The sequence below is a fragment of the Megalops cyprinoides genome, chromosome 3, assembly GCF_013368585.1.
Source record: "Megalops cyprinoides isolate fMegCyp1 chromosome 3, fMegCyp1.pri, whole genome shotgun sequence".
In the NCBI taxonomy this organism is placed as follows: Eukaryota; Metazoa; Chordata; class Actinopteri; order Elopiformes; family Megalopidae; genus Megalops; species Megalops cyprinoides.
The window spans coordinates 43,537,209-43,563,816 of NC_050585.1; the positions used below are offsets into that span (position 1 = coordinate 43,537,209).

Sequence of the window (26,608 nt, forward strand, 5' to 3'; positions counted from 1 at the left end):
ACAGGGTTCATGCCCTGATGGGAGTACTTCTGCCATGTATGAATGGTTCCGATCCTCAGAGAGACAAAGGTCCCGCTCTCACTCCACATATAGCCTCTAATAATACACCAAAGCCCTGTTCTTTGAATGACAGCAAACAGTTCATCCTCTGGGAGACAGAGTCAGATATGCATCAGCAACGCTGGTTTGAGACATGGTAGAATGCATACTGACTGTCTGAAAGATAATGGACAGCATCTTCTGGGGAGTCCCCTCCTAAGTTTTTAAGGTCAAGAGAGGCGCACCCACAACCCTCTGGTCCTGAGTCTCAAACAGAGAGGCCTCCAGGCCTGCGTGTCTGTCACTCACCATCCGAGTCCTCTCGTCCTCCAGGTTCCTCAGAACGCCGGCAAACTCCTGCAGTGACCTCGCTGGAGAGGATGCAGAGAGTTAAAAGCAAGGCCATGACCCTGAGGGCCAAATTCCCAGAAACCCCTACTGCCAAATGCTGACAGCACATCCCAAATCACCAAGTTCCTCCCACAGATGACTAAATGCTGTATCAAAGAATGTGATGGAAATATTTTCACTTGTAATGCGTATTCTGACTCTAAAATGATTCGGCCCCTGTTTGACCCACTGTATCAGTGATGGGAAAATGAGGCTTCAGGCTTCAGCCTAACAATAGGTGGAGCCGTGGTATCACCCCTCTCAATAACCAATCGAAAGACTAAAGATCTACTTCCTGTGACAAAAACACTATGATTGGCTCAGAACTGTGAGCCATTGAGACCACATAACAGCCCCAGTGATGGTGGGGTTCATGACCCTTCAAGCTCCCATCACTGGTATATGCATTCCAAAATTGATTCTGGTACCACAATTATACTTCAAATCCACCACCCACCAACAACCCTCACACTCCAAGTCTGTTAGGAAAGAAACTTAAAACCTTAGATCTTATCTCTAAACACAAATAAATGTGATTTATATAACTAAACCGCATTTCTAACAATAGATACATTCTGGTTCCAGCAATGAAAGATGAATAGCTTTATGGAAAAAATATCTCCAATACAGCTGTAGCAAAATGGAAATAACTTGAGGCCAAAGCATTTTTTCCATGTCGTTTATGACCCAAAGGCGTTTCCAGGGCATTCCAAGTAATTCCAGCAATTGCAATTCAGGAGGGCAGACGATGCCGTTTCCATGCCAACGGGCACCCTGACAGCACGTCACGACAACAAATTTGTCATTTTAATTCGTCTCCAAAAGCAGGAAGTCGCAGGCGTGGGCGTGTCTAAGTGTAGCATTATTCCTCAACAGAATGCAATCAGTAGGACTGACTATAAATAGCCCTCCGGCAGACAATCGAGCCAGATCGTCCACGACCACGCAGCATGCCGAACAAAGACGCTTTGATGGCATTTCCAGTTTTCTGCTATTCAACACGCCCGATAACGCGCTCTCTGCGGACGCGCCCACTTCTTGTTTTACAGGATCCAGAGTTACAGCATGAAAATGTGCTTCGACAAAAAAAAAAAAAACATGCCCTTTCAAAAAACTGTAACTTTTGGCCAAAAGGGAGCGCACTTCTTGGACTTGGCCCAAGAAGGTCGACTGGTAGACACTGATTGAGGCCACTTCCAGTGCAACATGTTACGTTTTTGCTTATGCTCAACTCAGAGAAGGGTCATATAAGCTGTAATGGCTTACCTGACACAATAAACAAAGCAATCAGAGCCACACTGCTGTGTGTGCAGAAAGAGGGGCAGCTGACATGGGGGCACTAGGCAACAGTGCCCTCACTAAAGCTGGGGGGGGTTGGGGGGTGGCGGTAGCTGCTTACCAATGCATATTTCGTCGTCCGTCTCCGCGTCCCCGATGCACTGAAACTTGAATTCGTTCAGCGACTCCGCAAACTTCCTCTTGGCCGTCGACAGGTCTGCAGGGGAAGAGGAGAGCCAGAGAAAGACGCCTTCGTCACCGACAGATGTGCGCAAGGAGGTGTGAAGCTGTCGGGGGGGCTTGCATGAGCGCCGAGAGAGCTCTGCGTGCAGAGCCTACGTGTGAGGGGAGATTGCTTTCGACGCCGGCTCGAATGCATGAAACGCAAGCCCCCGGCTTCCAACTTTCTCTGCAAGCTTTAGCTGCCTTTGAATTTGACACATTCTCACCACAAAAAAAAAAAAAAAAAAACACAACATCCGTTACTGTTCTTTAATGGGGCTCAAAGGTTGACCCTGTAAAGCGGGTCGGAGCATATTACCCTCTTAAAGCGCACCTCCGTATCAAGTTATGGCGCCAGAGCTCAGTGCAGAACATTAAATCCATAATCACTCTTCTGATTACATGCGTCGAGAACGGGAGGAATTTTGCGAACTGACATCGCAATTTGGCTTTAAATCATATGCAGCCAGTAAGGAGATTTAGTGATTATTAACAGGAACAAGCTGGAAAATTTCAGCCACAGCATTAGCTGGTGATAGCGTTGTGTCAAACACGGCTTCCCGCGCAGGGCTGACAGTGCATATGCTTGGGGGGGGGGGGAGTGGGAACCTCTTGACTGTTTGAACTAGAGGCATGCTGGGAGACTGTTCCCACAATGTTCGCTGCGGTTTCAATCCTCATCGCCTTGTACGTCAGTCCTACTCCTCTCACCATTTAGCGGGATGGATCATGCTCAGGAGGCTGTGAGAACAGGCTGGTGATTAGGACCAGGCAGTACTGCGAGAACCGTAAAGAGGGGCTCCAGCCGACAGCCCATAATGCTGAAAATCTGTATGCTCCTTTGAATTGGTATGATTTTCATATCTGCAATGCTTTACACAAAACAAAAGAAGTGATGCAAATTTACAAAAACGCATTTCACGGCTTACAAAGTTCCCTGGGGCACTGACTTGACATGTCACCCAGCAGTATATCAAGTGCTGAGAGCAACTGCTAAGGGGACATGGATAAATGCTTGCCTTATGGGGCACTCCACCAAAACTTTCTGCAGCCTGAAGCTACGGGACAAATATCTATCCCAGGGGACAGGAGACGGGAGTCATAAATTGGGATATAGTTTGGGACAGTGTCTTTAGTGCTTAAAAGAACCCCAGACATCAATTAACTAGCCATAAAATGTGCCGCAAAACGCCTATAAGCCCAAGCAAGAGACATCTTATGAGTTTAGCCCTTCAACCCGTCTGTACCTAATCAAGGGACACGAGGCACATCGTGCATCCTTCGGGAACTGTCCAGACACAGACAGATTTTTGGTTGGTGTGATGAACATGATTTCTGTCCTTGCTGGGAGACAGCTCCCTCATGACACTGCCCTTATTCTGAACCATGGCTCCACTCATAATTACAGAGAGGGAGCGGAAACTCAGCTCGGCAGGCATGAGAGTTGCAAATAAAATGATTCCCTAATGCTGGTCTCCCCCCCAACCCCCCCAGACTAACAATAAACCAGAGGCTCCAAACTAAGATATTGTGTTTTCAGAGTCACTAATGGCAATAAAACCCCCAATCATGCAGTAACTGTAGTTATAACAAGCTGCTTTTCAATTAATCCTCTAATTATTATGTATTTGTTTTGTTCTTATTTTTAGCTAATAATAAGCATCTCATGTAGATGAAAGGGAAGGTGGGGATTCACAGGGAAATTGTACAATGCCATGCAACATACAATGTATCTGTATAGCACCCCCCCACCACCACCAAAATATTAGATATTATTTTAAAAAATGCATTTAAATTCACTGCATTCCATACAGGCTTAAGCTGAGTCATTCTAGTGCAGAGCAGGGTACAATATACCAAGTGGTCTACCCATTGTACCCAATGTACTGTGCAGCACAGCAAGCCATGCACCCATCAGATGTGAGATACAACACTTACAACCAGAAGGCTGTGGGTTCAAGTCTTGGATGAGGCACTGATTTTGTAACCTGCTACTTAACCCAAATCACTTCAGTAAAGCATCCAGGAAATGAATAATACGTTCAAAAAATGTAAGCAATGAAGAGCAGCTGAACATTTAACAGTAAATGCTTTCAACAACGCTATGCAATATCTGCACAGAATGTTTGACAATGACAGCTGTGACAAATAAAAAACTCCTGCTACTCACAAAACTAATGGGTTTGATCCGTCCACTGTAAATACCCCCAACTGTTAAAACCGGGGGGAGTCTAATCCAAAACTGCAGCGTTTCAGATGGAAAAAGAACAGGAGAGGACAAGACACAGTCGAAGGTGCCCCAGGACACGTGAAAGAGGAGTCTTCATTACCACTGCAGCTTATTGAAGATATCATTATGGATGACTTCCAGCTAAATGTTAAGCTCTGGGACAATAATTACACCAATCTACATTCCCTGCCTTAAGACAGGGCTACTCTGCTGCAATGACAATGTCTAAAATGGTAAGTGCCTCACTACTGAAAAAACATGCCTTGGTTTCCTGCTAAAGAGTGCTTTTACTGGTAACCTCAGCTGTAACTGTGTACAACAGGTAAAGGGGGCTAAAGAGTGAACCATAAGCAAGAGATGTATTTACACAACAGCACTGACACAGCAGAGAGGAATACTGGTCACAGTGCAGTCGGGCTAGCATGAACCTGACTGAGACAAACCTTACAGAAATGTACCTTACAGAGATGAATATGACAGATAAACCTGTTAGATAAACCTGAGAGAGATAAATCTGACAGATAAACCTGAGAGAGATAAATCTGACAGATAAACCTGAGAGAGATGAACCTGACCGAGATGGACCTGACAGAAGTGAATGTGACAGAGGTGAACCTGTCAGAAATTAACCTGACAGAGATGAAGAAGTAGAAGGCTCCGGTCTGACCTGGATCAGAGAAAGGCAGCAGCCGACAGAGGGGGAGCTTCGCGGGAGGCCCCCAGAACAGGACAGGGTAGCGTTCTGTTATGTGGATCACCAGGTAACCCACCTCACAACATTACCCCACGCCACGTTTGCAGCTGCCGGGCAGCCAATCGGGCGTCAGGTTCAGAGTCCACAGGGCCCTGTTACCTTAGAGACACTGGGGAAACACACCTTTTTCTCTGCATGGTTCTGTTTAAAGCAGAAATAAAAATATTTGGCCCACGGTTCCTGCGATTCTGGGAGAGCCAACATCCTGTTTTCTTTACCGACAGATGTTCCTGGAGTGCATTTGCTGACCTTTTAACCACAGATTACCCCAGAACCACTGGATGACCTCCTCCGAACATGTCCTGCTGCCCTCATGCCCAACCAAAACCAAATGCCACACATACGCCAACCTGGGAGACCATATAACAACCTGAAACTACAGAGGGGGTCCTAAATTGGTCGCTCTGATTGCCTCCATTTCACCAAAGTAAATTCACATAGACACTGTAACCATTTCCCCTAAATCCAAACATCTGAGAGATTTCACAATATCAGACTCGCATGGCAGGAGTCAGGAGCGGTCGTTTATTTATTGATTTCATATGTACCGAAAATCCTGGTGGTAAGCGAACAATAACTAAAAATGGCATCATTCATGATGCGTTCCAGTGGTTGCAGACGCGGGCTCAGAAATGCCCTAAATAGGAAAAAACACCATTTTTGCATTTTACCCCTCTCCTGTCGGACATAAACAGTGCACAAACGTTGTAGCTGAGCAGGCAGAAATCTCACTTCGGTCGTTGTCGGTGGTACGTCCTGTGTGAAGGCTACATTCTCAGCAGTTTAGACACGTAGGACCACAACCCAAACAGTGAGGAACTAAAGCTCTACAGCCTACCCCTATCGCTGTGATTCAAATCTGAGTAAGTCGCCTGTGTTCCACAAGCACGTTTTCGCCAAGTGTAAACCATGCAGGGTTTAGACCTCTTATCTCCACTTGGTACTTTAAAACAGGTAAAAACATAAACAGTGTTCAGTTTTTTGCTGGAGGTTGCATATACAGGCTCAGTTTTAACAGAAGGCATTTTACCCCTAACTTTGAGGAACAAACTATAGCAAGTGTGCTACTTTCCTTTACTGTGCCTTAACTTAACGAACGAAAATGCGTAAGAGCTGAAAGAATGAAACTTCCATTATTCATTCCTCGAGGGCTGAAGGACAAAGGACACTGCATTTAGATTAAATCTAAATGAGATGCCAGATTCCATTTCTGTGTGTATGTGTGTGTATTTATTTGTTACAGAGAGAACAGAGAGGGAGAGAGAGAGAGGGAAAGGGAGAGAGAGAGATGCAGAAAGACAGCAATACAGACACGGGGGGAAAAGAAAGATACGTGTTATTTAACACAAGACCCTGGACTCCTGGCTGTTCTGGCACTGAACTTCCGGCATGTTCCGAGGGGCAGTGGGAAGGATAACAAAGCCGGCTGCTAAAAATAAGTGACCCCAGCAACTCCCTCTCCAACCAACCTCTGCCCCTCCTCTTTAACCAAAAAAAAAAAGAAAAAAAATCCCCCTCCATTCTTCTCCGGCACTGTCCTCTGTTTCCTGATCTCTGCCGGCGCACAATGGAGCCGTGCAATTCTGCTCCGGAACCGCTGAACAAAGTCACCGACTGTGCCGTGAAAAAAAAAAAAAAAAACTGGCCCGCACACCTCAGGCCCCCAGCAACAATGGAGCCATTCTGAGCAGAGAGACGAGCACGCAAACATGACAGCCCATATACCGCGCACCTAAACAGTGCTGTGTTTTTGCTTTGTTGCTTTTTTTTTGTTTTTTTGTTTTAAGGAACAGGGTGTTATTTAATTGCTTACATGAACTACACTGAGGATCCCACCCCCCCCTCCCCCTGACACCCTATTACTCCTTCATGGAAATGCCTGCGGGGAGCTAACTTGTCAACAGAGTAGGGCAACTGCAGGCCATCAGACACGGTGATGAGAGTCCGTGTGTGTGCGCGTGTTTTTGTTGGGCGGGCGACATTAAGTTGTCAACACATTAACTCATTAGCACAAGTCATACACTTGTGAGAGAAAGAGCAGGCTGGACCGCTGGGGGAAGTTATCTTGCGTGCGACAGCTTGGATAAAGTGGGCGTGGTGCTCGGGTTCCCCCTGGCAGTGCAGAGACAGGACAGTCTGAGCATGCTCAGAATGGGAAAACCCCCCTTTCTCTTTAATTACATTACACTACATTATTTACTTTTATTATTTACTCTTTTTTACACAGCTCGATAGCTACTGAGGCTTTACACACTATATTTAAGCCTTAATACAGACAACAACTGCCTAAAATGTCTTTGTATGCTATAGCATTAATGTTACCCTTCACTGGAACTAAGGGCCTAGCCCAAACCCTGAAAAACAGCCCCAGACCACTATATGCTATATACCTATGACAGTGCCATGTTTAAAGTCACTGAGCTCTCCAGTACGACACATTCCATTTCCAAGGTGTGTCTATGGACATTGCATGGCTATGTGCTTGATTTTATGCATCTGTTAACAATTGGTGTGGCTGAAACACCTGAACTCAATAATTAGGAGGGGTGTCCACATACTTTCGGCCATACAGTGTACATCACTCTTGTCGACAACAGCTATGGTGAAACTCACCCGTATGTACCGCTGGTCCTGTGTCCGCATAACTTTAACATAAAATAATAGGGGGATTTAATTTGGCCTAACTTCACCAATGATGTACTAGTGCTGCTAATGGCTAATTCCTGCTCTCAAAATCCTTCAGAGGGGTAGCTTGGCCAAAAGAGGGCAAATGGGCCGTTGCCCAGGCAACAATAGCACGAAGGTGTGCACATCCCTGATTTAAGGGTACAGTGGTAGCCCCCTCCTGGGAGCTGAACCTGCAACCTCCTTAACCACCATGCCACACTGCAGCCACACCATCAGAAACCAATGATGGGTGCACTGTGTGCGAGTATACCCCACTGGAGCACGATATGAGTTATTCAGCGCTCCGTCTCAAGTCAATAACTGAAAATAAAACCTAGGTATATCGACTGGTTGGCCGCACCAAGCAGGTCCGTCACAGCTTCGCCATCTACTTTAAAGAGACCAACAGCCCATAAGAGTTTATTTCATAAATCCATGCAGACCCTCTTCGTCAGCTCTTGGACCAGCAGAGGAAGACACGCCAGAGCAAACTTTCACCGCACACTTTTTTGGACGACGCCGAGCGACGGCGGACCCAGCCAAGCACCCGCGCGGCGGCCAAGCTGAACTGACGCAGCGCGATCACGGAGCACAGGCCAGAAAACACCACAGGGCGTCACAGAAGCTCATCGTGTCTGGCGAACGCTACCGCTTCATGCAAATTTACTGAAAGCGGTCCCTGTCATACAGGCCTGGTGCATTCCACTGCATAGGATCTAACTACTGTAAGCGCTCCATAAGCGTTGGTACAGTGCAGCGGCTGTTTGGCCGGTATTGTACTCTTGGTCATACAAAGAGAACCTTGAACAACCGAAAAGTCAGCGAGCAGTTAAGCACAGTAGCTTTCAGAATAAAGAAAATCCCCGCACTGTACGTCTCTGTCAACAGGATATCCTCGATATAAAGAGTCTTTCACAAAGCTTTGTCACTAAAAATGTAGAAAGGAACGCCTTTCAATGCTGGAAACAAGGGCCGGTCTGAATAGTAGCTGCCGGTCTAATTCTTGCACAATCCATTTTTGGAGAAAGAGGCAAGTCAGAGAAGAATTGGTGGGGAAAGAAATGGCAGCCTGGAGCGAGAAGCTGTGAATTGCAACCGTAAACATAAAAGAAAACGTCAATCTTGCGTTTCTGGGGCCTGCAGCGGAAGCAGGCACTGGAGAAAGACGACTTTATTTATTTGCTTATATTGGCTCTCCCACCAGTTACATAGCTTAATCTTTTACATCCATTTTTATCTATTCTATACAGAAAAGTATTTACTCAAACAACTGTTAAAAAAAAGTTAAGTGCCTTGCTCCAGCATACAATAGCAGTGCCTCACATGGGAATCAAACCTGCAACTTTCAGGTCAAAGGCTCAGACCTGTAACTATCACACCACACAGACATTGACAGTAAGCAAGGACACGGACAGTAAAACTCACACCCGGTTTATAAAGCGATACCCTGAATTATCCCGCCGAAGTGACTGCACGTCCCATATTTCGTGTTTAATGATGCTACGGTTGGCAGCGGACCAGGAGTTTTACAGAAGCAATGAAACAGGACTCACTTTCCACCCTTTACTGCCGGTCGCAGGTCTTTTCAGTTCAAGCAGATCGTTTGCACCATTATACACCTGTCACCAGCGTGACCTTACCTGTCCCTTGTATGATGTACACGTAGAAAAGGAAGTACGAGCTCTTTTGCTTATGCGCACTTGAATGCTAATTCATATGTACTCAGAATGTGGACACTGAGGTTATGCAGACCGGTGGCAAATAACATATGTAATCCTTCAATAAACCTTAAAAAAAGGTGTGTGCAGTTCCGCTTTCTCCGCTCACTTCCCTATTAGCAACGTGCTACCGCTAAAATAAAAACCGTCCTAAACGAAATGGCTGGTGGCCAGAAACGATTGCGGGTTACCGTCTATGTTCCTAAATGAATAACACAAAGGGACATTTGTAATTGCACGCCATTTAACTAGCCAACAGCCGGACAGCCAGTTCGACGTTTAGCATGCTTGGCGGTATGACCTCACAGTATCACACTAGCCCAGGCGCATGGAGCGGAACAGGAACGCACAGCGGGATTCTGGCTAAGATTCCCCTATTTTGGGGGTGGTTTGGCGGTCCCTTTTTTCAGAAAAATAAGCAATCTGCCTCCACAGAGTTGAGTGCTTGTACGAATTACAGTCCGCAATTCTGAGCAGCGTATCTGCACGCTAGGGAGCTGTAGTTCGGCACGGAAACTACAAGCATCTCTGAGGCGGGGAGTATCTGAGATCCGACCAACACGAAACAAAACTTATTTCTCACACCGCACTTCGCACCTCGGTTATGTATCAGAGAGCGATGGGCGAGAATTTAAATGCCAAACGTGCGAGGGCCTCCGAGCGTCTAAACTCGAGGCAAAACCGCACACCACAAATCTCAAAAGCCGATCTGGGGCCTTCTGCATCATTTTCTCTAATCTTATCTTGTTGACATAAACCCGAGCGGGCTGAATTCGCAGCGCTGTTAAATTGGTCCAAAACTGGAGCCAATCCCTTGGTGGCCTATTACGGAAAGTTTACTCTTAAATCAGAGGGAAGGACTGCAGCCACGGCCGGGGAGGCAGTCTGGGGCTCTGCATTCTTGCTCATCTGTTTGTGTGCTTTTGCTTGGTGGGTTTTTTTTTTTAATGAAAAGCACACAAACGGGCACGGTCCCCCCCAACCTCCCCAACCTCCCCCCCCCCCCCGCGAATTAAAAACGAACGCCGCTCTGAAAAAAACCTACGCCGCCGCCGCGCTTCCCCGGACGTGGGGCGCGCAGATCAGGCCGCGCCGCTCTTCGTGGCAGGAAAGGACGCTGGGTCCCCGGACGGTTGCCGCGGCTCCATGGAGACCGAGGGGGAAGTAAATGAGCGTGAAATCTCATTTTCCTTTGCCAGGAGCTGGCAGGCTGCCTCGTGTCAAAGTCATGCCCGAACCGGGGGAGGGAAGAGGTGTTTGACTCGCCTCGTGGGTTTTCATCATAGTCACACATCGTCCCCTTCTTCCTCAAAGTGACTTTCAGCAAGTGCTGGACATAGAGTGCCGAGGGAGCAAACGCCTGTCTCGATGGCTTTACCCCTGACATCAGTCGAGGTGGCACTGTTCTGTGACAGCAGCCTCCTTGGAAATGAGAAAATTATGAAAATCAAGGCCTCTGATAAGGCCAAATTATGCTGAACTCACTTCAGTGAAATCTTATCAGGACTCCTGTTCTCCTAAATATTCCTTACTCAACAACTTTGATATTCAGAGTGATAAAAAGCTGATAAGGAATGCTGTATAGTCAAAAATCCCATATGAAAATGAAATATATCGTAATATACTGAGAAATGTGTTGTTCAGCCCAATATATTTAAATACATTTACAATATATTAATGTCTAGCAGAAATATATTGCAATACTTTAAATATTTTAAATATATATATATATAGCTAAATCTGTATAAGTCGAAACAAAGTGCTAGGCTTCTCAAGAAAGACTTAAGGCACATGTCTGGGGCCTAAGATGGGCTGAAATGAGAAAAAACCTACATCAAAGATCAAACCCCACACTTTAAACGGATATTATGGAAAATGAGATTACATTTACCATGCACAGTACCATAGAACAGGCTTACTGGTGCACTTGTGGTTGGACACAGTGAATTTATTTTTAATAGGACCAGTGGAGGAAAACATTACAATGAACTATAATATTACTGATGATGGGTTATTACTATTATTGATAATCATATAATATCGATAATGATAGGTTATTAGCACAACCTGGTTGTTTAAAATGAAGTGACTTCTTTGGAGGTTCTGGAGGTTGATACAGTGTATCTTTCCATGCTGATTTTCAAAGAATAACCACATTGTATCATACCATATAGTATCATTATGTCTCACGGCTGTGGAAAAATGAGGCTTGGCGGAGCTGCTCAAAGCGTCCGACTGGGCAGCGTCAGGGCTCCTTCTGTTACGTAAGTGGAGTGAGGGAACAGCCGCATGCCATCAAAGCCCCTTCCCTTTCCTTTCACACACCAATCAAAGCACGGCCGCTCTCCGTCTCCGTTCATCCTGCGGGGGCCGAGGGGACTCCTCTTCCGAGCGTCGAGATGTGAGAGATTACACGTTTTCACCACACATGACAATGCGAAGCAAAATTCTTTTAAACGTTGAAAAAAATTGCAGGGTTCCAACTCAGCGACTCCCAATGCCTGAGATGCGTGTGTCTCTTCGATGAGCATCTGACCAAATTCCGATCCAAACCCAACCCCCAGCTCGGGGAACCCACTGACCTACACTCCGCCCAGCCAATCACAGGACCCGGGAGGAGAGGAAATATGCTGGCGCAACCCGATGGTGACCCTGTGCCACTCCAGCGCCACGTCGGTGCCGGCCCCACGGCGCCACCCTGGAGGGCGGCGGGAGGAAACGGCAGCGCGTGATCCACAAGCTATCTCCCGCACACTTCCTCCGCCACCGCCGCGCTTAATCACTTCCACTTGTGTAAATACCCCTGGCTGCGGTTTCACCTTTCCGTGCGGCGTGGGGCTGGTGCGTTCGGAGAGGCTGGGAGCATGGAGTTGCAGGGGGTGGAAAATTCTCTCGTTCCCAGCAGAGAATGGTCAGAAGTGACTGACAGTGACGCAGAGGGCAGAAGGGACAAGGCAGAGGCGATCAGACATGAGCCTGTCTGCTGACAGCGATCCAGTCCCAGGGAAACAACACCAAGCTCTGAACACTCTCTCTGACGATGTTGTAAAACTCCTCACTTACAGAATCCTAATTCTGATTATATCATAGGGTGTGATGTCCCACACAGGGAGCAGCAGCTGCAGACTCGTGCATCATGCTGTAGCAATGAACCTCTGGAAGCACACACACGCACACATGCACAAGCACACACACGCACACATGCACAAGCACACACACGCACATATGCACAAGCACACACGCACACATGCACAAGCACACACAAGCACATATGCACAAGCACACACACGCACACATGCACAAGCACACACAAGCACATATGCACAAGCACACACAAGCACACACGCACAAGCACACACACGCACACATGCACAAACACATACATGTGCATACACACACACACACATGCGCGCATACACACTGCAAACACGCACGCACGCACGCACACACACACATACACATATGCACACACACACCCATACACACACACACACAGGTACACACATGCATGCACACACATATACAAGTTCATACATGCAAACACATGCATGCATACCCAGGTGCATGTACACACGCACGCACGTGCACGCACGCACGCACGCGCACACGCACACACACACACACACACACACAAACAAACAAACAAACAAACAAAGCGCGGGCAGCTCCAGACAGACCGCTGTGACAAAAGAACGCCGCCAAACGCACGCTAGAAAGGCGCCCTTTGTTTCGGTCAACAGCTGGCTTTCATAACATCTGCATGTGTCAGCACAGAGGCTGGGCCCACGAGACGGGCCGCGCTCTGAGAGAGGGGCGTGGGGCGAGGGACGTGGGGTGGGAAAGAGGGCTGACCGGCCCCAGGTCACACCCCGCCTGCCTCCACCCTGCGGCGGGGGGAGCGGCCGAACAGCACCGCCTGCCTCGGCACACGACCGCTCCCGGCATGCTGACCCGAACCCTCCCAAAAACCCTTACCAAAAACTCTGCGGTTACCGAAACGCCTGGGGGGCATTAAACATTTGACTGCTGCTGCGCTTTGCCTGTTTCTCAAAAACCAAAGCTTTGTCAGAACCAGAACTTTCTGCAAAACAATTTAACAATGCCCCGCTGAACCCGAGACAACAAAGGCCCGTTACTGCCGCAGAGGCCCCGTTAGAGAACCCAGTATTCCTGGGCAGGGGCATGAGGAAGCTGAAAGTGGCCAGTTTGGAGCCCTACAATGACGCATATCAAGCAACCCTACAGTAGAAAATACAACACAAAACTCTACAACCCTACAAACAGAGAAAATACAATACCAAACCTTAACAACCCTATGAAAGGGGCTGGTTTGGAGACGTACAATAACGCAATCAATAATGCATATCCAGCACGGGACGGTATAACGGACTGACAAAGAGAGAGGAGAGAGTTTGCGGACTGCGAGCGCCCCGTTCCCCCTGTCCCGAGCCTATTCTCCTGCCTGTGTCCGCCACACAATGCCCGACCGCACTGCTCCCGTCTCCTAGCAACCGGCACAAAGCCGCGTCCGTGATGAACGGGGCGGCTGGAATTCTTTTCCAGAGTTTCTGACATCGCCACGGCCGCTGCTGACACAGCAACAGAAAAATACGGAGTTTTCTACCGAGAAAAAAAAAACCAGGTCATGAAAAAACAGTAGTACCACGTCAAAGGATTCCAAAGTAGCAGCAATATTTTCCATTTTTCTTTCCCTTTTTCCTTGCATGCATTGAAACAAACCTAAAACTGCCACGGTGCAAACAGCAAGTCCGTCCAACAGCACCATAAAACTCTCTAAAAGAATTCGAGCCCAGGGAAGGCCAAGAGGAGATAAACTGTGTTTACAGTGAGGGAGTGAAATGTAACCAAGGAAATCTTAAGGAAATCGCACAATGTTTGTCCTTGGCTAAGGAAAGCGTCCTTTAGTCTACGAGAATATTTTGTGCACTAGGATGCAAGACGAAAAAAATCTCATCTGCGGCAAATTTCAAACCAGCAAGGCCCGCCTCTGTGAGGCCTCCCTCACTGTACACCCCAGCACTTGACCTCGGAGTCCACCTCCTACACTGCGGATATAACAGGCTGATTCATTCCAGGAAGAAACCAGGAAACTCCGAAATACTTGCAGAAAAAAATAAAAACTCCAAAAGGGGTGGGGGGGCGGGAGGGAGGGGGGTGTCGAGTGTGTGAACATGCGGGCCAGATAGAAAACTAATTCCATTACATATTCAAACAGGAGTGTAGACGATGTACACAGTGTTGTGAAAGAGGAGCTGTGTGCATATGATAACAAACTGCAGGAATATGCACAGTGGAATTCTGGGAAGTTGCCCTGTGCCAGCACAGAGGGGAAGTCATTCTGTGCGGGTGAATGGAAAGACTCAGTAGGACAGCTCCTCCATCTGTCCCCCCACAGTGTGACCACACCTCCCCCCCCCCCCCCCACCACCACCACCACCATCACCACCCCCTCCACACATCCACAGATTTGCGGAAGTGCCCCCCCCCCTCTCCGCTCCCACACGCTGACCCAGTACAGAGTTAATGTGGACTTACTGTAGAGCACCAACACTGGCACAGCATGCAGGATTTTTCCATTGTTCTTGCTTACGGCACCAGGAGTGGCGTCGCCTGCTGGCAGAGCGCTCTGTAGCTGGCTTAGATTAGCCCCTCTCCAGCCTGGGACAAAGGCTTTCAGCTGATGTCAGTGGAGGATGGCAACTGTGAGATCCGCAAAGCAGATCTCCCACAGATCATAGGGTATCTGGACAGGCCCAACCCGCTCTTGGAAAAAGCCAGGAGTTCAAGCACAGGAAGTACGCTGACAGACTCTGCACTGCATGTGGAACATTCCGCACGGACTAGCTGGCTAGAGCCAGTTATTAATCACAGCATATTAAGCCTTCTGTTCAACTTTACAGTTAGCTAAGCATTTCATAATCTATATACCCAGCTGGTGGGGTATGAACTATATTAATCTATATTTAATATCTTTAACATCAAGATTGACTATACTATTAATGCTGATAGTTGATTAGTCAGTGAAGAAAGCAAACAATTGTTTTCACATTGACTTCATATCAAGTGGCCATTACAGCCAGATCATAGCCAAAAAAATGAGTGTGGATTATTTTGCATTGGTTTCATGGAGAAACTGGCAATGACAGTAAGACGGGGGTCAGCATGCTTTCAGGGGTTCCACCTGACATCCCACCTGTCCTCTCGCCCTTTGCTACACCTGCAACCCCCTCCCCCCCATCCAGCCCCCTCCTCCACACTCAGCGGGGACACTCCAGGTTACAGCACAGGGAGACCGTTACCTGCCTGGCACAGGGCCGTGGAGCCGGCACACGCTCATTAGCACAGGGCTCCGCCGCGCCCTCCTGGGTCTGCGCCAGACGCAACCGGGGAGCCCTGGGGACAACCAGATGTCCCCCCCGCGAGCAGCCAATCAGCCGCAGCACCTGGTGGAGGCCGGGACTCAGCCAGGCGTGAAGCACACGCCTGCAGTCAGCACAGGAGCATGACACTCCAGCCGCTTGTGATGTCATAATGCAAGCCTGCACAGCAAGCTCTCACAGACGAATTCTGTTTCGGCGGCAGTGTAGCATAGTGGGTAAGGAGCAGAACTTGTAACCAAAAGGTCGCTGGTTCAATTCCCCGCTGGGGCACTGTCGTTGTACCCTTGGGTAAGGTACTTAGCCCACAATTGCCTCAGTAAATATCCATCTGTATAAATATATAATGTTAAAAAAACAACTAACCTATGTAAGCCACTATGGATAAGAGCATCTGCGAAATGACAATAATGTAATGTGTCCTTCTACAGAGTAACCCTCCCTTATTACCACCTTCTGAGCTGCTTATGACTGCTACAGGATCGCTACACGCTGCACTCTTACTTCCATGGATGATGTCATACTGCAAGCTCTCCCCCACGGCTGAATTCTGTTCCCTTTTACCACCTTCTGAACCGCTCGTGAACGCTACAGCGCACTGCTGCTCCTGAAATACGAAACATTTCCGCCAGGAACAGGCCGTTCTGCTCCTGAAGTACAGCGGGGTTGTCTGGTTGACATTCCCCCACCAGTCTAAATTGTTTAATTAAGGTCATTACTTTGATTACAAGGTAACCGAACTTTTGCTGAACATGCAAATCAGTCACTAATTTTAAGGTAGCTTTAAAGAGAAGGGACTGTAATTTCCTATCGTCTGAAACAGTTAGCCAGCTTTAATTTGTTTGATACTGTGTGAAGTGAAAGGACTGCTAGGAAAATCTGTGAAGGTGCTAAGCTGTGAGCTGTCTTTGCTGCAAGCAATACGTGTCGGCCATGTAGGCTGTGCATTGCAACATGAATATCTTTGCGGAAAAGCAGGAAATAATAGAAAATTTAAAAAAAAAATACCGAATGTATCTACTTCTTATATCTACTGTTTTGCTAAGAATAAATTCAATTAAATTGTGTTTGTCTCTCAAGGCAAATATTTCCTGCGTGCTTACAGAAATATTGAGCTATTTAGTGTTCTAGTCAATGACACAAATACATATCCTGATTTTAAAAATTAGCCCCTGACATTGTTCATAACAGATGGCAGGCATTAACACTCTTAAGTCCTTTAATGAGTCAGCTACAACAGTAAAATGTTAATACTGCTATTATTACTGATCATTCTTATCATCATTATTCTGTGTCCTAAACAAAGGCCTCCACAACAAACTCTTTAACAGACTCCACTCTGGGTTCTGGGGAATCTGACATCAGTTGCAGTGCATGAAGGAACCCTTTTGTCCTAAGCCTCCCGATTCCTCTCATGTCCACCGCATGTCACACCTTTCCCTTTGGGTCCAGTCAACAGCACACACTGGCAACATTTACAAAACATGCCTGCCATTTCCAAAAAGCCCCGGGGAAACTGCCAAGCCCTTCACTTTGGTGACATCATGCCATTTCAGTCATTTTTTTTTTTTTTTTTTTAAGCAGTCTTTGCTGCTGGAGGCACAGGTCACCTGGAGAGAACAGTGACAGTTAAAAGCTCACTGACGCCGAGCATCGCTCTGCCGCAGCGAGAGGTTTGGAGTGGCAATGGGGAGAGACTGAAACAAGCCGCACATTCATTTTTAGCTTTTAAGGCTCTTGGCGTACTAAACACGGAGCTTCCCTGCTATTTAAAAATGCATAACGCCATGTATTTTTTAATGCGTCGGTCCCTTTTCGTATTTGAATTCCACTATTCTGTACATTCTGTTCTTGTTTCTGAAAAGTAGAGTTTCCATAGGACACACAGCACTGCAGTAAGATTCACAAAAGAACAGAGATTCTAAGCTTTGCGATGACACTGCACCATAGGAGGAATCTTTTATTTTTTAAGCATAGTTCAAACAATTCCATGCTGCCTTATCGAGCTCCATGTGTTGTCACTTAAATAAATGTTCACCCCTGCAAATACACGGTCGGTCTGCTTTGCTTAGTTTCGTACCGTTTTGTGTATGAAACGCGCAATCCAAGGTCGTAACCGGCGGTTGTTATGGCGATTGCAAAGTGCTGCGCATTGCTTTTGGCACCCTGGCCAAACTCCCAATCTGGCTCCTGCAATCTGGCCATCTAAATCATCAGCCGGTGTGTCAGGGCCGTGGCAGAAACCCCAGGCAGCGTGCTGAGAGCGTTCTGGTGCAAAGCGGCTGCAGCCCAGGAGGCAGGTGATTCCATCAGGCAGGTGAAATCTGGGACATGGTTTTATACCGGAGAGGACGACCAGCCTCGAACGGCTCTTTCTGTTTCACACTTTAAAAAGATTATAATTATTATTATAATTATAATGAAAATGCACAAAGCCCCAAACAGCCCTGTCTGAGGCAGACTGATGACTCCCCAAGTCGCCCGCACGGATCCCTCACCTTAAAAGACGAGGATCAGGCACGGGCCCCTGCGGAATGCCGCTTGAAACCAAAACTCCCGTTTATTAAATTGGCACGGGATTCGTCGCAGCGGTTTTGGAAAAATCCTCCGAGGCCTGCAAAACCTGGAGCTCCGCTACCTCTTCGACCGAAGCTCCAGCCCGTGCAGTGCTCACGCAAACGCCGAAATCCTTTCGTTTCTGTCGGCAGCAGAGGGGAGAACACAATCGCGCAAAAGCGTCAAATGCGCTCCGTTTTTGGAAGAGTGAAAAACTGCGTGGCAATGAGAGGGGAATGAAAGGCATGCAAGCTGTGTCTGGAAAAGGGGAGCCCCTCTCTGCAATCTGTTCAGTTTTTCTTGGTACAGTACACAGAGCTCCATTTTTCCACAGCCGTTTTCTGTGCACTGCATCGCAGCACATTTCCACAACTCTGCTTGTCTTTAATGTTCATCACAACCGATTTCACCTTGTTTTTTTTTTTACATGCATTTTTATTATTTTATAAAAGGTTCTTTCACAACGTGTACTACAACGTGTATACAACGGCTTGATTTTTTTAAACAGTATGGCTGCAACTGAACTGAGGGCGTGACGTCACTTCCTCCCCCCGAGAGGTCACCTTAAAGCCTGCTGTGAAAGGGTTCTCAAAGACTGCTGATCAGCAGCGTTCCCAATTCTTCCACATGACTGAAGCCTGAAAGGCCATTGGTGCAACTCTTGACCTGAAAAGTGAACAACAGTTTCCAGGCCGATCGGTTGCCAAGGCGATCCTGACCCCATTCAGTCAGATTTCGTTGCAGCCGGGGGTTCTCTGACAGAACCTGGAGAATGCACAGTGTGGGGAAGATGAGTGGGGTAGCAGCACGGAGTACTGCTTTCTTATTGGGGCAGCACTGTGGAGTACTGCTTTCTTATTGGGGCAGCACTGTGGAGCAGTGCTTTGTGATTGGTGCAGAACCGTGAAGTAGTGCATTGCGATTGGGATTACTCTGAGAGGAAGAGCAGGAAGGAATAGATCACAATTATCGCCAGGAAGGGAAACCACAGAAGACATCCAAACGCACGTCTTCCCTTCTTCTTTCAGTGGATGCAAACCTGCTGGGTGTGAAGTTTGACAACGCTGACAGAGGAGATCCTCCTCTCTGGAGTATAACTGTCTGGCAGATCAGCACTTTCACACTACAACTGGAACAAGATGTACATCGCCTTTCATAGAAGCAAGGAGCTACAGAAATGTATGCAAATGAATGCAACAAATGTATGTCAGTCGAAACATGAGGGCCTGTGAACTGATGAAGTATAAAAATTCAGCAAAAGGAAAGATTACACAAATGATCAAACATCAGTTTATAAAATAAAATAGAGGTTTCATTGATGCTTGTGGCTCTTTCAATCTAGAAATATTCTCCCCCCAGCACTGTCTTGCACAGAATGTGGTACCCTTAGCTCCAGAAAGCCAACCCTGTCATCCATGGAGAGAACACCTTCACAATGCCTCACTGCAGACATGATTATCACAACCTTTTTGCTCTCTGGGGTAATGCAAAATTCTCACCCTAAGGGAACGAATCAAAAAAGGGCGTTCAATTAGGTACATCTGAAATTCAAATGAGCAAATCAGTACCGATACAGAGCGCCTGATTCCTTCTTACGAGCCATCAGAGATTCAGCTGTTAATAAGACGATGATGCTAATTCCACTTCAAAGGCAAAAAAAAAAAACCCTCAGTGTGTAGAAATCAAAAGTCACTTTGATCCCCTGAACCCTCCACAACCCCCCCCCCCCCCCCCCAACCTTTCCCTGCACTTGGCCACTCTACTGTGTGAACGCCATTAGTCAGGGTCGATGGTTTGTCTCCCGGATCGTCGATCTCGCTCCTGTTGGACAGAGACGGTGGTTTTCGGAGACGGGGTCTGCAGCACAGGGGTTCCACCTCAGGGCGTGGCTGTTCCAAGCGGCAGGGACCTTAGTCATCTCCCTCCGGGAGATTCTAGGCCAGCGAGGCAACCCCCGTTATTACAGCAGAGGCAACTGACAGTATTAAATGCCCTTCGTAAAAACTGGATGAGGGGGAGGGTTAATGTGCTATTTAGAGGAGGGCCCCAGACCACAAGAGGTTTTGGCACAGAACTTCTACATGTGTTTGAGTGTGTGTATGTAGCTGCATGGGAGATAATTACTGAGATGGGACTGTTTGCATGCATACATGGGTGAACAGATACTTGTTTGTGTGTGTGTAGCTCTATGAGGGATGGCTCGGCTACAAGAGACATGTTTGCACGCATATGTGTGTGGATGGAAGCCTAGTGTGTGTGTGTGTGTGTGCGCGTGTGTGCGCGTGTGTGCGCGTGTGTAAAGCTCTGTCAGTGACAGCTGGAGAATAAGAGAATTGTTTGCATGCATACATGTGCATGGAATCCTGTCATAGTATGAGAGTCTATGTGTCAGTATGAGTGTGTGTGTGTGTGTGTGTGTGTGTGTGCACGTGCAGAGCCTCAACACACCTTTCCACACCAAACTGGTTAAGCGAGTGGCAGAGGAGCCCTCTTATCTAAGAGAGACAGAGAGGATGGGGGGAGGGCGTCTGCGATGTGCTGGAAACAGGCTGGCACTGATAAACAGAATTAGGGCAGGGCTGAAGGCTCTCCGTCTCTCTCTCCCTGTCTCTCTCTCCGTCTCTCTATTTCCGTCTCCCTCTTTCCGTCTCCCTCTTCCCGTCTCCCTCTTCCCGTCTCTCTCTTCCCGTCTCTCTCTTCCCGTCTCTCTCTTCTGAAGGCACACCCCCACAGGTCCGCCTAGGAGACCGTCGCCCCAGGTTACAGAAAACCATGTGATCTGCAGACGGTTAAGCAGCGAGTGCTAACACCAGCCGCACCGCAAGAACCTGTAAAAAAAAAAAAAAAGCAGGTGGTCTGCCCACACGGCAGCTTCAGAGGGCTGCTGGCACAGTCATTTCCGGCGAAGAAGCGGTGCAGCGGAGCGTGGGGTGCGATATACAGGGCTGACGGTCAAAGCGAAAGCGTCAGGACGGCTACAGAGAGCCTGATCCAGCCGCACAGATACACTTCGGTAGGGCTCAACCCGCTCCAAGCCTGAGGCCTGCGGGGTGGCCAAACACAGCATTCCTCCAGTCACTTCCTATGAGATTGGAAAAAAAAAAAAAAAAAACTTTCTAAAAATCCTTCCTGGCGAAGCCTCCGGCTGCATTTTTGAACCGTGAACGTTAGCTTTGGGCCAGGCTGATGGAATCCCGTACTCTGACGTTCAAAGGCCCAGCGTCGCCTGAGAGGGTGTCCGTTTTTCTGCCCCGCCGCCTTTCGCTGTTCCCACACTGATCCGGGGTCAGCCTGAATCAGGAGTCCTGGACACAGGGACAGTAGGAAGGAGGTTTCTTCGACTGAAGTGGAACCAGCTACAACGCTGCAGCCGTCAGACAGAGAGAGGAGGAGCTGGCAGCCCACTGCACCTCTGTCTGCCACAGTCTGAGAGAGCGCTTGGGCTGCACAGAGCTAGAACATTCTTGCACCCCAGTAATTCTGAGGCTGATGTTTGCCATTTCATTTACATTCATCTTAGAGTGTGGTGGGGGCAGCGCAGTTAATCGCTATTGTCTTTTCAAACATCCGTCAGCTCTCATCTCATCATGTATTTACTTCCATTTGCAAACGCTCATCGTCTTGCCACACAGCTGCCAAGCATTCGACTTTGACCTTGAATTTGAGAGAGAAAGACAGTAAGCAGTAGCACAGGAAAGAGGAGGTAGGGGCAGAATAGAAGGGCACGGGGGAGTTATTTCCCCGGGAGAACGTGCAGAGACTGCACTTCCCGGCCGCACTCAAACCTCTGCATTTCCTCCCAGAGAGGATCCGCTCTTCCAGGGGGGTTGCTGTGCTTGAATATGGGGCGTCAGTGTCTAACAGTGAGGGCAGCAGTGGGGCATAGTGGTGAGGAGCAGGGCTCGTAACTGAAAGGCTGCAGGTAACCGAAAGGTTGCAGGTTCGATCCCCTGCTTGGGCAGTGCTGCATAAGTGCCTCAGTTAATATCCAGCTGTATAAATGGATAACGTGTAAGTGGTAACCTAGAAAGTCACTCAGGATGAGAGTGTCTGGTAACTGACAACAATGTAATGTAATGTAATGTGATAAATAAAGGACAACAGCTCATCGCCTGTTCAAAAATGAAAAGCTTGCAGCTAACAGCACCACCCCCTTCCAGATGAGAGGCAAGCCGGTGGTTTATGGTACGCTGTCGTACGCCGTGTCAGAGGCGGCTTCATGGCCTGTGCCCGTTTTAGGAATGACCGGAGCGCCAGCTGCAGGAGACCCTCACCCTTCAGGGGGGAAAATGTTCCCGAGATCCGACACCATGGATACATCTACCAACCTCATCAATAGAAGACTGCTGCATAAGGAGGATTTGTTCCCAACATGAAACAACACACTGAAACAACACATCACATTTTAAGTATGAGAAATGCAATAAACAAGTGCATATGTCAATTTCTGCATATGCATATTAATTCTATAGACATTTGCAACAGGTAAACTGTGAAAGAAAGCAGGTTGGTGTGGTGCTCTGTGGCCCAGAACGCAAATGGAAAATCCAAAAAAAAAAAATTATATTTAGCTAGAGTTATTTGCAAAAACGAGAACACAAATACAGAAGTAACACTGCTTCAAAATTAGCGTTTTTAACTGACTATGTCACGCTCTCCAACTAATTTCATTATGACAGTTACATGTGTGAGACATCCTTTCATACTAACTATGTTAGCCCTTGCAGTTCCTTAAACTACTGTGTTCACTCGGCTTGCATTGGTCTCAGCTATCCCTGCTCCTAAAAACGTCTGCCAGTACGCATACTGATAATGAATCTGCTGATTCAAATGGAGCAGGACTTTCCCCCAACATCTCAAACAATATGAATGTTATAAATGGAAATATGCACATTCATCAAAAACGAAGTCGCGCTGGGAAGCAAATTAGAGGGCCTTGTTTATTTGCTGTCATTACTCAACCATTTCAAACAATGCCACAAAAAGCAGCTATCAAAATTAAAAGGCAACGTCCTCTCAATTGGACTTACGACTGTGCTTCCAGCTGCTTAGCGTTTCTGCTGACCCGTCGCTGAAATACAGCAGAGAGATTCTGCCTCGTTCCTCGTCATTTAGTTGCGGATTTCAATCAGTCTGTTCCCTTGCAGCTTGCCATACCCTGAATAAAACTCGATCCATTCAAAACCAATCCTGTCACTTCCCTACAACTGAGACTAAAATGAATGATAGTCATTGTATTTGTAAGATGCCTTTCACGGACCTCAAACTGCTCTACAACGAATGGGGGGGGGTGACACCACTCACATTGCAACCATACCGAACAACAATGCTCACAGCTGAGGTGGAGAAGGAGAGATGTTATGCTATACTGTGGGTGAGTATGTCCAGTTTCAGACAGCCAAACCGGGAATGTGGCCAAGACACCAGGACATGTTGTTAGCAGCGTGTGCCACAGGGTCTTTACTGACCGCTGCGAGTCCCGACCTGGGCGTAACCTCCCCTGCTGCCTGCACGCGGCGTGCTCCCACACGCACCTCTTTGCGAACAGCTGCCTTGAAAACGATGCACTCGCTCGCCGAGCTCCTACGAGCGCCAACTCCGACAAAGTAAAACCAAAAACAAAAGCGCTGCGCTACACAGAGTTTGGTATCGTTTGCGCGGAGCTGCTTTCAGAAAAGGTGTGCGTTCACTCCTTTAGACTCAGACGGTAGGAAAGTACCGGACCTCATTATTACAGAGCAGGCTATTTATTCCTCAGCTATGGTGCTGAAAGTTTCCACTGTAACAGTTCACATATGAAAGTAGAGGGGAACACGACACACACTGTGTCTATTTTGGTGAATACTGGTATATTGGTAAAAACCATTTCTACTGAGATGCATCAAACCACACAGCAGTTGCAAATACACCTACAGTAAATGGAATCAACAGCATTCTCCACATCTACTGGTGGTCGATAAGCTGTTGAACCCGACTGACCTTATTAAGGTATTTGCATGCTTAGCATTTAAAGCTATACCATTGACTGTATTTCCACACCAACAGGATGTAACGGCAGCAAGTCCGGAAGTGTAGCATAGTGGTAAGGAGCTGGGCTAGTAACAAAAAGGTTGTTGGTTCAATCCCAGTCCCCAGTAGGGCACTGTTATTCTTGGGCAAGGTACTTGCCAAGACAATTGCCTCAGTAAACATCTGAGTTTATAAATGTACATGTAAAAAACATTTAAAAAAAACTGTAACCTATGTAAGTCACTCTGAATAAGAGCATCTGCTAAATGACAATAATGTAATGTATTAAAAAAAGAAATCATTAAAATGTTCTCCTGAATTTACACCCTACATAATCCCAGGCAACATGTCTGGCTGGCCATTTTATCTCACCAGCCCTGAAAGCGTCTGGGCGCATTGGCGTGTTCTCAAATGCTTCTTAACTTTAAACACAACAGGAAAACTGTAAACTCACTTCAAGCTCCTACTGCATTTTAATGATAATGAATTACATCTGTATTTTGATAATAACTGTAGGATAGACTTTGATATATAGGGATTTTTTTTCCCCTTTCTTGCAGACGCCGACCCAGGGTGCCGGGTAAGTGCTGCCGATTAAGTGCAAATGTGTCTGTGCATCTCCTCGCATTCCCCCTTGCCTCTGGCGGGGGGGCGGGGGGGCAGGGGGGGCCTGCTGGGAGTTTAAACGGTCTGCGAGGGTTATTTTTGGAGCAAGATGGAGGAAACAGTCGGGGAGCTGCACACTCCGCCGCTCCGCCAGCGTGTTGCGGTTTGTTTTAATTGGCCGGCTCTGGAGCTGCGACGGACCTGCGCGGCGTCACAAACCCAAACACGGCACAGCTGAGGAACGCCGGGGCGTGGGCCAATCGGGCCGTAAGAGGGAGGGCAGGGCCGTCAGGTTCGGCTTCGGCTCACGTGCGAGGGCCTTCTCTCTCCCCCACACATAACAAGACTTGAGACAAGAGCCCGACCCACAGTAACCGTAGTGGTGTTAATATCCAATAATACTGACCATCTTTCTTCTGCACACTGCCTCTTACCTTCACTTAAGGAATCCGTGTGGCAGAGCTTATCTTGCGCTCAAGACAGAGGCCTTAACCACTGAACTACTCAGCAGCCCCTGACTGGCTCTTAATGTCTAGCTTTGGGTGCCATTTAGGGTCCTGTTTAAAAACCAGCGGAGCTCAGTTTAGTGTAGAACTTAGAACTTTAAAGATGCGCCTGCTGTAAAATGCACAATGACAAATACACTGCAATCATTTGATTGACATCTATAATGGAGGACAATATTAGAGGTGATCTGTTCTCCATTAGCCATTGTTATCCTTTGGTTCCATCCCATAAAGAAAGAAATGACTGACTGTTTGAGTAAGAGATTCACAGCACTGAAGCAAAAAAAAAAAACCTCCACATTTTGTATCTTTACTTTTCTTAAACTTTTGTGTGCGCAAGTTCTCAGTTTCCAACCTCCTAAAACTTCTATCCAAACACTCATGCTACTGAATTAGCTTTAAAGCAGCCCGAACTCAGCTCCCAAACCAAAGCTCCGCTGTGACAAAGCATTCATGACAGTCACAACCGCCACACTCTGTGCCCATACCTGAATCATAAACCAATAATAGAAGCAGACTGTGCTGGATCAGGTTCCTGGGCTGTTCTGAAAGCACTCGGGATGGATGCATTCCCGACTAAGGGTACACATAACTCTCACAAGTGCTGCCACAGAAAACCGCGCCAAGCTGGGACCATCGCAAAGAGGGTCTCATGCCATCTGTGGGGGCAGTGTGGAAAACACTACTGACAATAATGGAATGCAACTTTCGTAAATCCATGAAAATCGCCTTTTGGTTGAAAGAAGGCTCACTCAGTGATGCCGGACTCGGACCCAAAACGGCCAATTCTCACACGCGTTCATCTGTCAGTGACAAAGTGATTCATTGTGCAGGCAAGGAGGGCACAATCAGACTGCTCAGGAACAGGGGTTTCCACTTGTACAGCAAGCAGGATCGATTAACAAAGGGCTGAATCTTCCAGTAACCCTGCCAAGGGCCTGGCCAGCTGACATCAGACGGTCCTGCTGTAATCCTTTCTGCTGTCTTCACTAAAGTCACCACCACACTCCATTCACTGTGCCCTGCAAACCCCCACTTCGAACATTATTTCTTCACATGGTAGGTGTGTTTCTCAGGGCACCTTGCTTTTACCTGGTACACTACCCACGTACTGCATACACCTGGATGTTTGCCGAAGCAATTCCGGTTAGGTACCTCCCACAAATTGTTCAGCAGCAGTTCTCCACCAATGATTGCGAGCTTGCGAACTTCTGGCAACAAGCTCAGCTCCAAAA

The 26,608-nt window shown here is 47.6% G+C and overlaps 1 protein-coding gene across 1 annotated transcript in view; it reads right to left on the minus strand.

Annotated features, from left to right (window-relative positions):
- Positions 1–26,608, minus strand: part of LOC118774374 (rho GTPase-activating protein 26-like) — an 80,929-nt gene that overhangs the window by 45,857 nt on the left and 8,464 nt on the right. The window contains exons 2-3 of the mRNA XM_036523714.1: positions 1,829–1,924; positions 349–410 (exon numbers count right to left, since the gene is read on the minus strand). Of these exons, the coding sequence (XP_036379607.1) occupies positions 349–410; positions 1,829–1,924 (158 nt within the window). The remainder of the gene's footprint in view (positions 1–348; positions 411–1,828; positions 1,925–26,608) is intronic.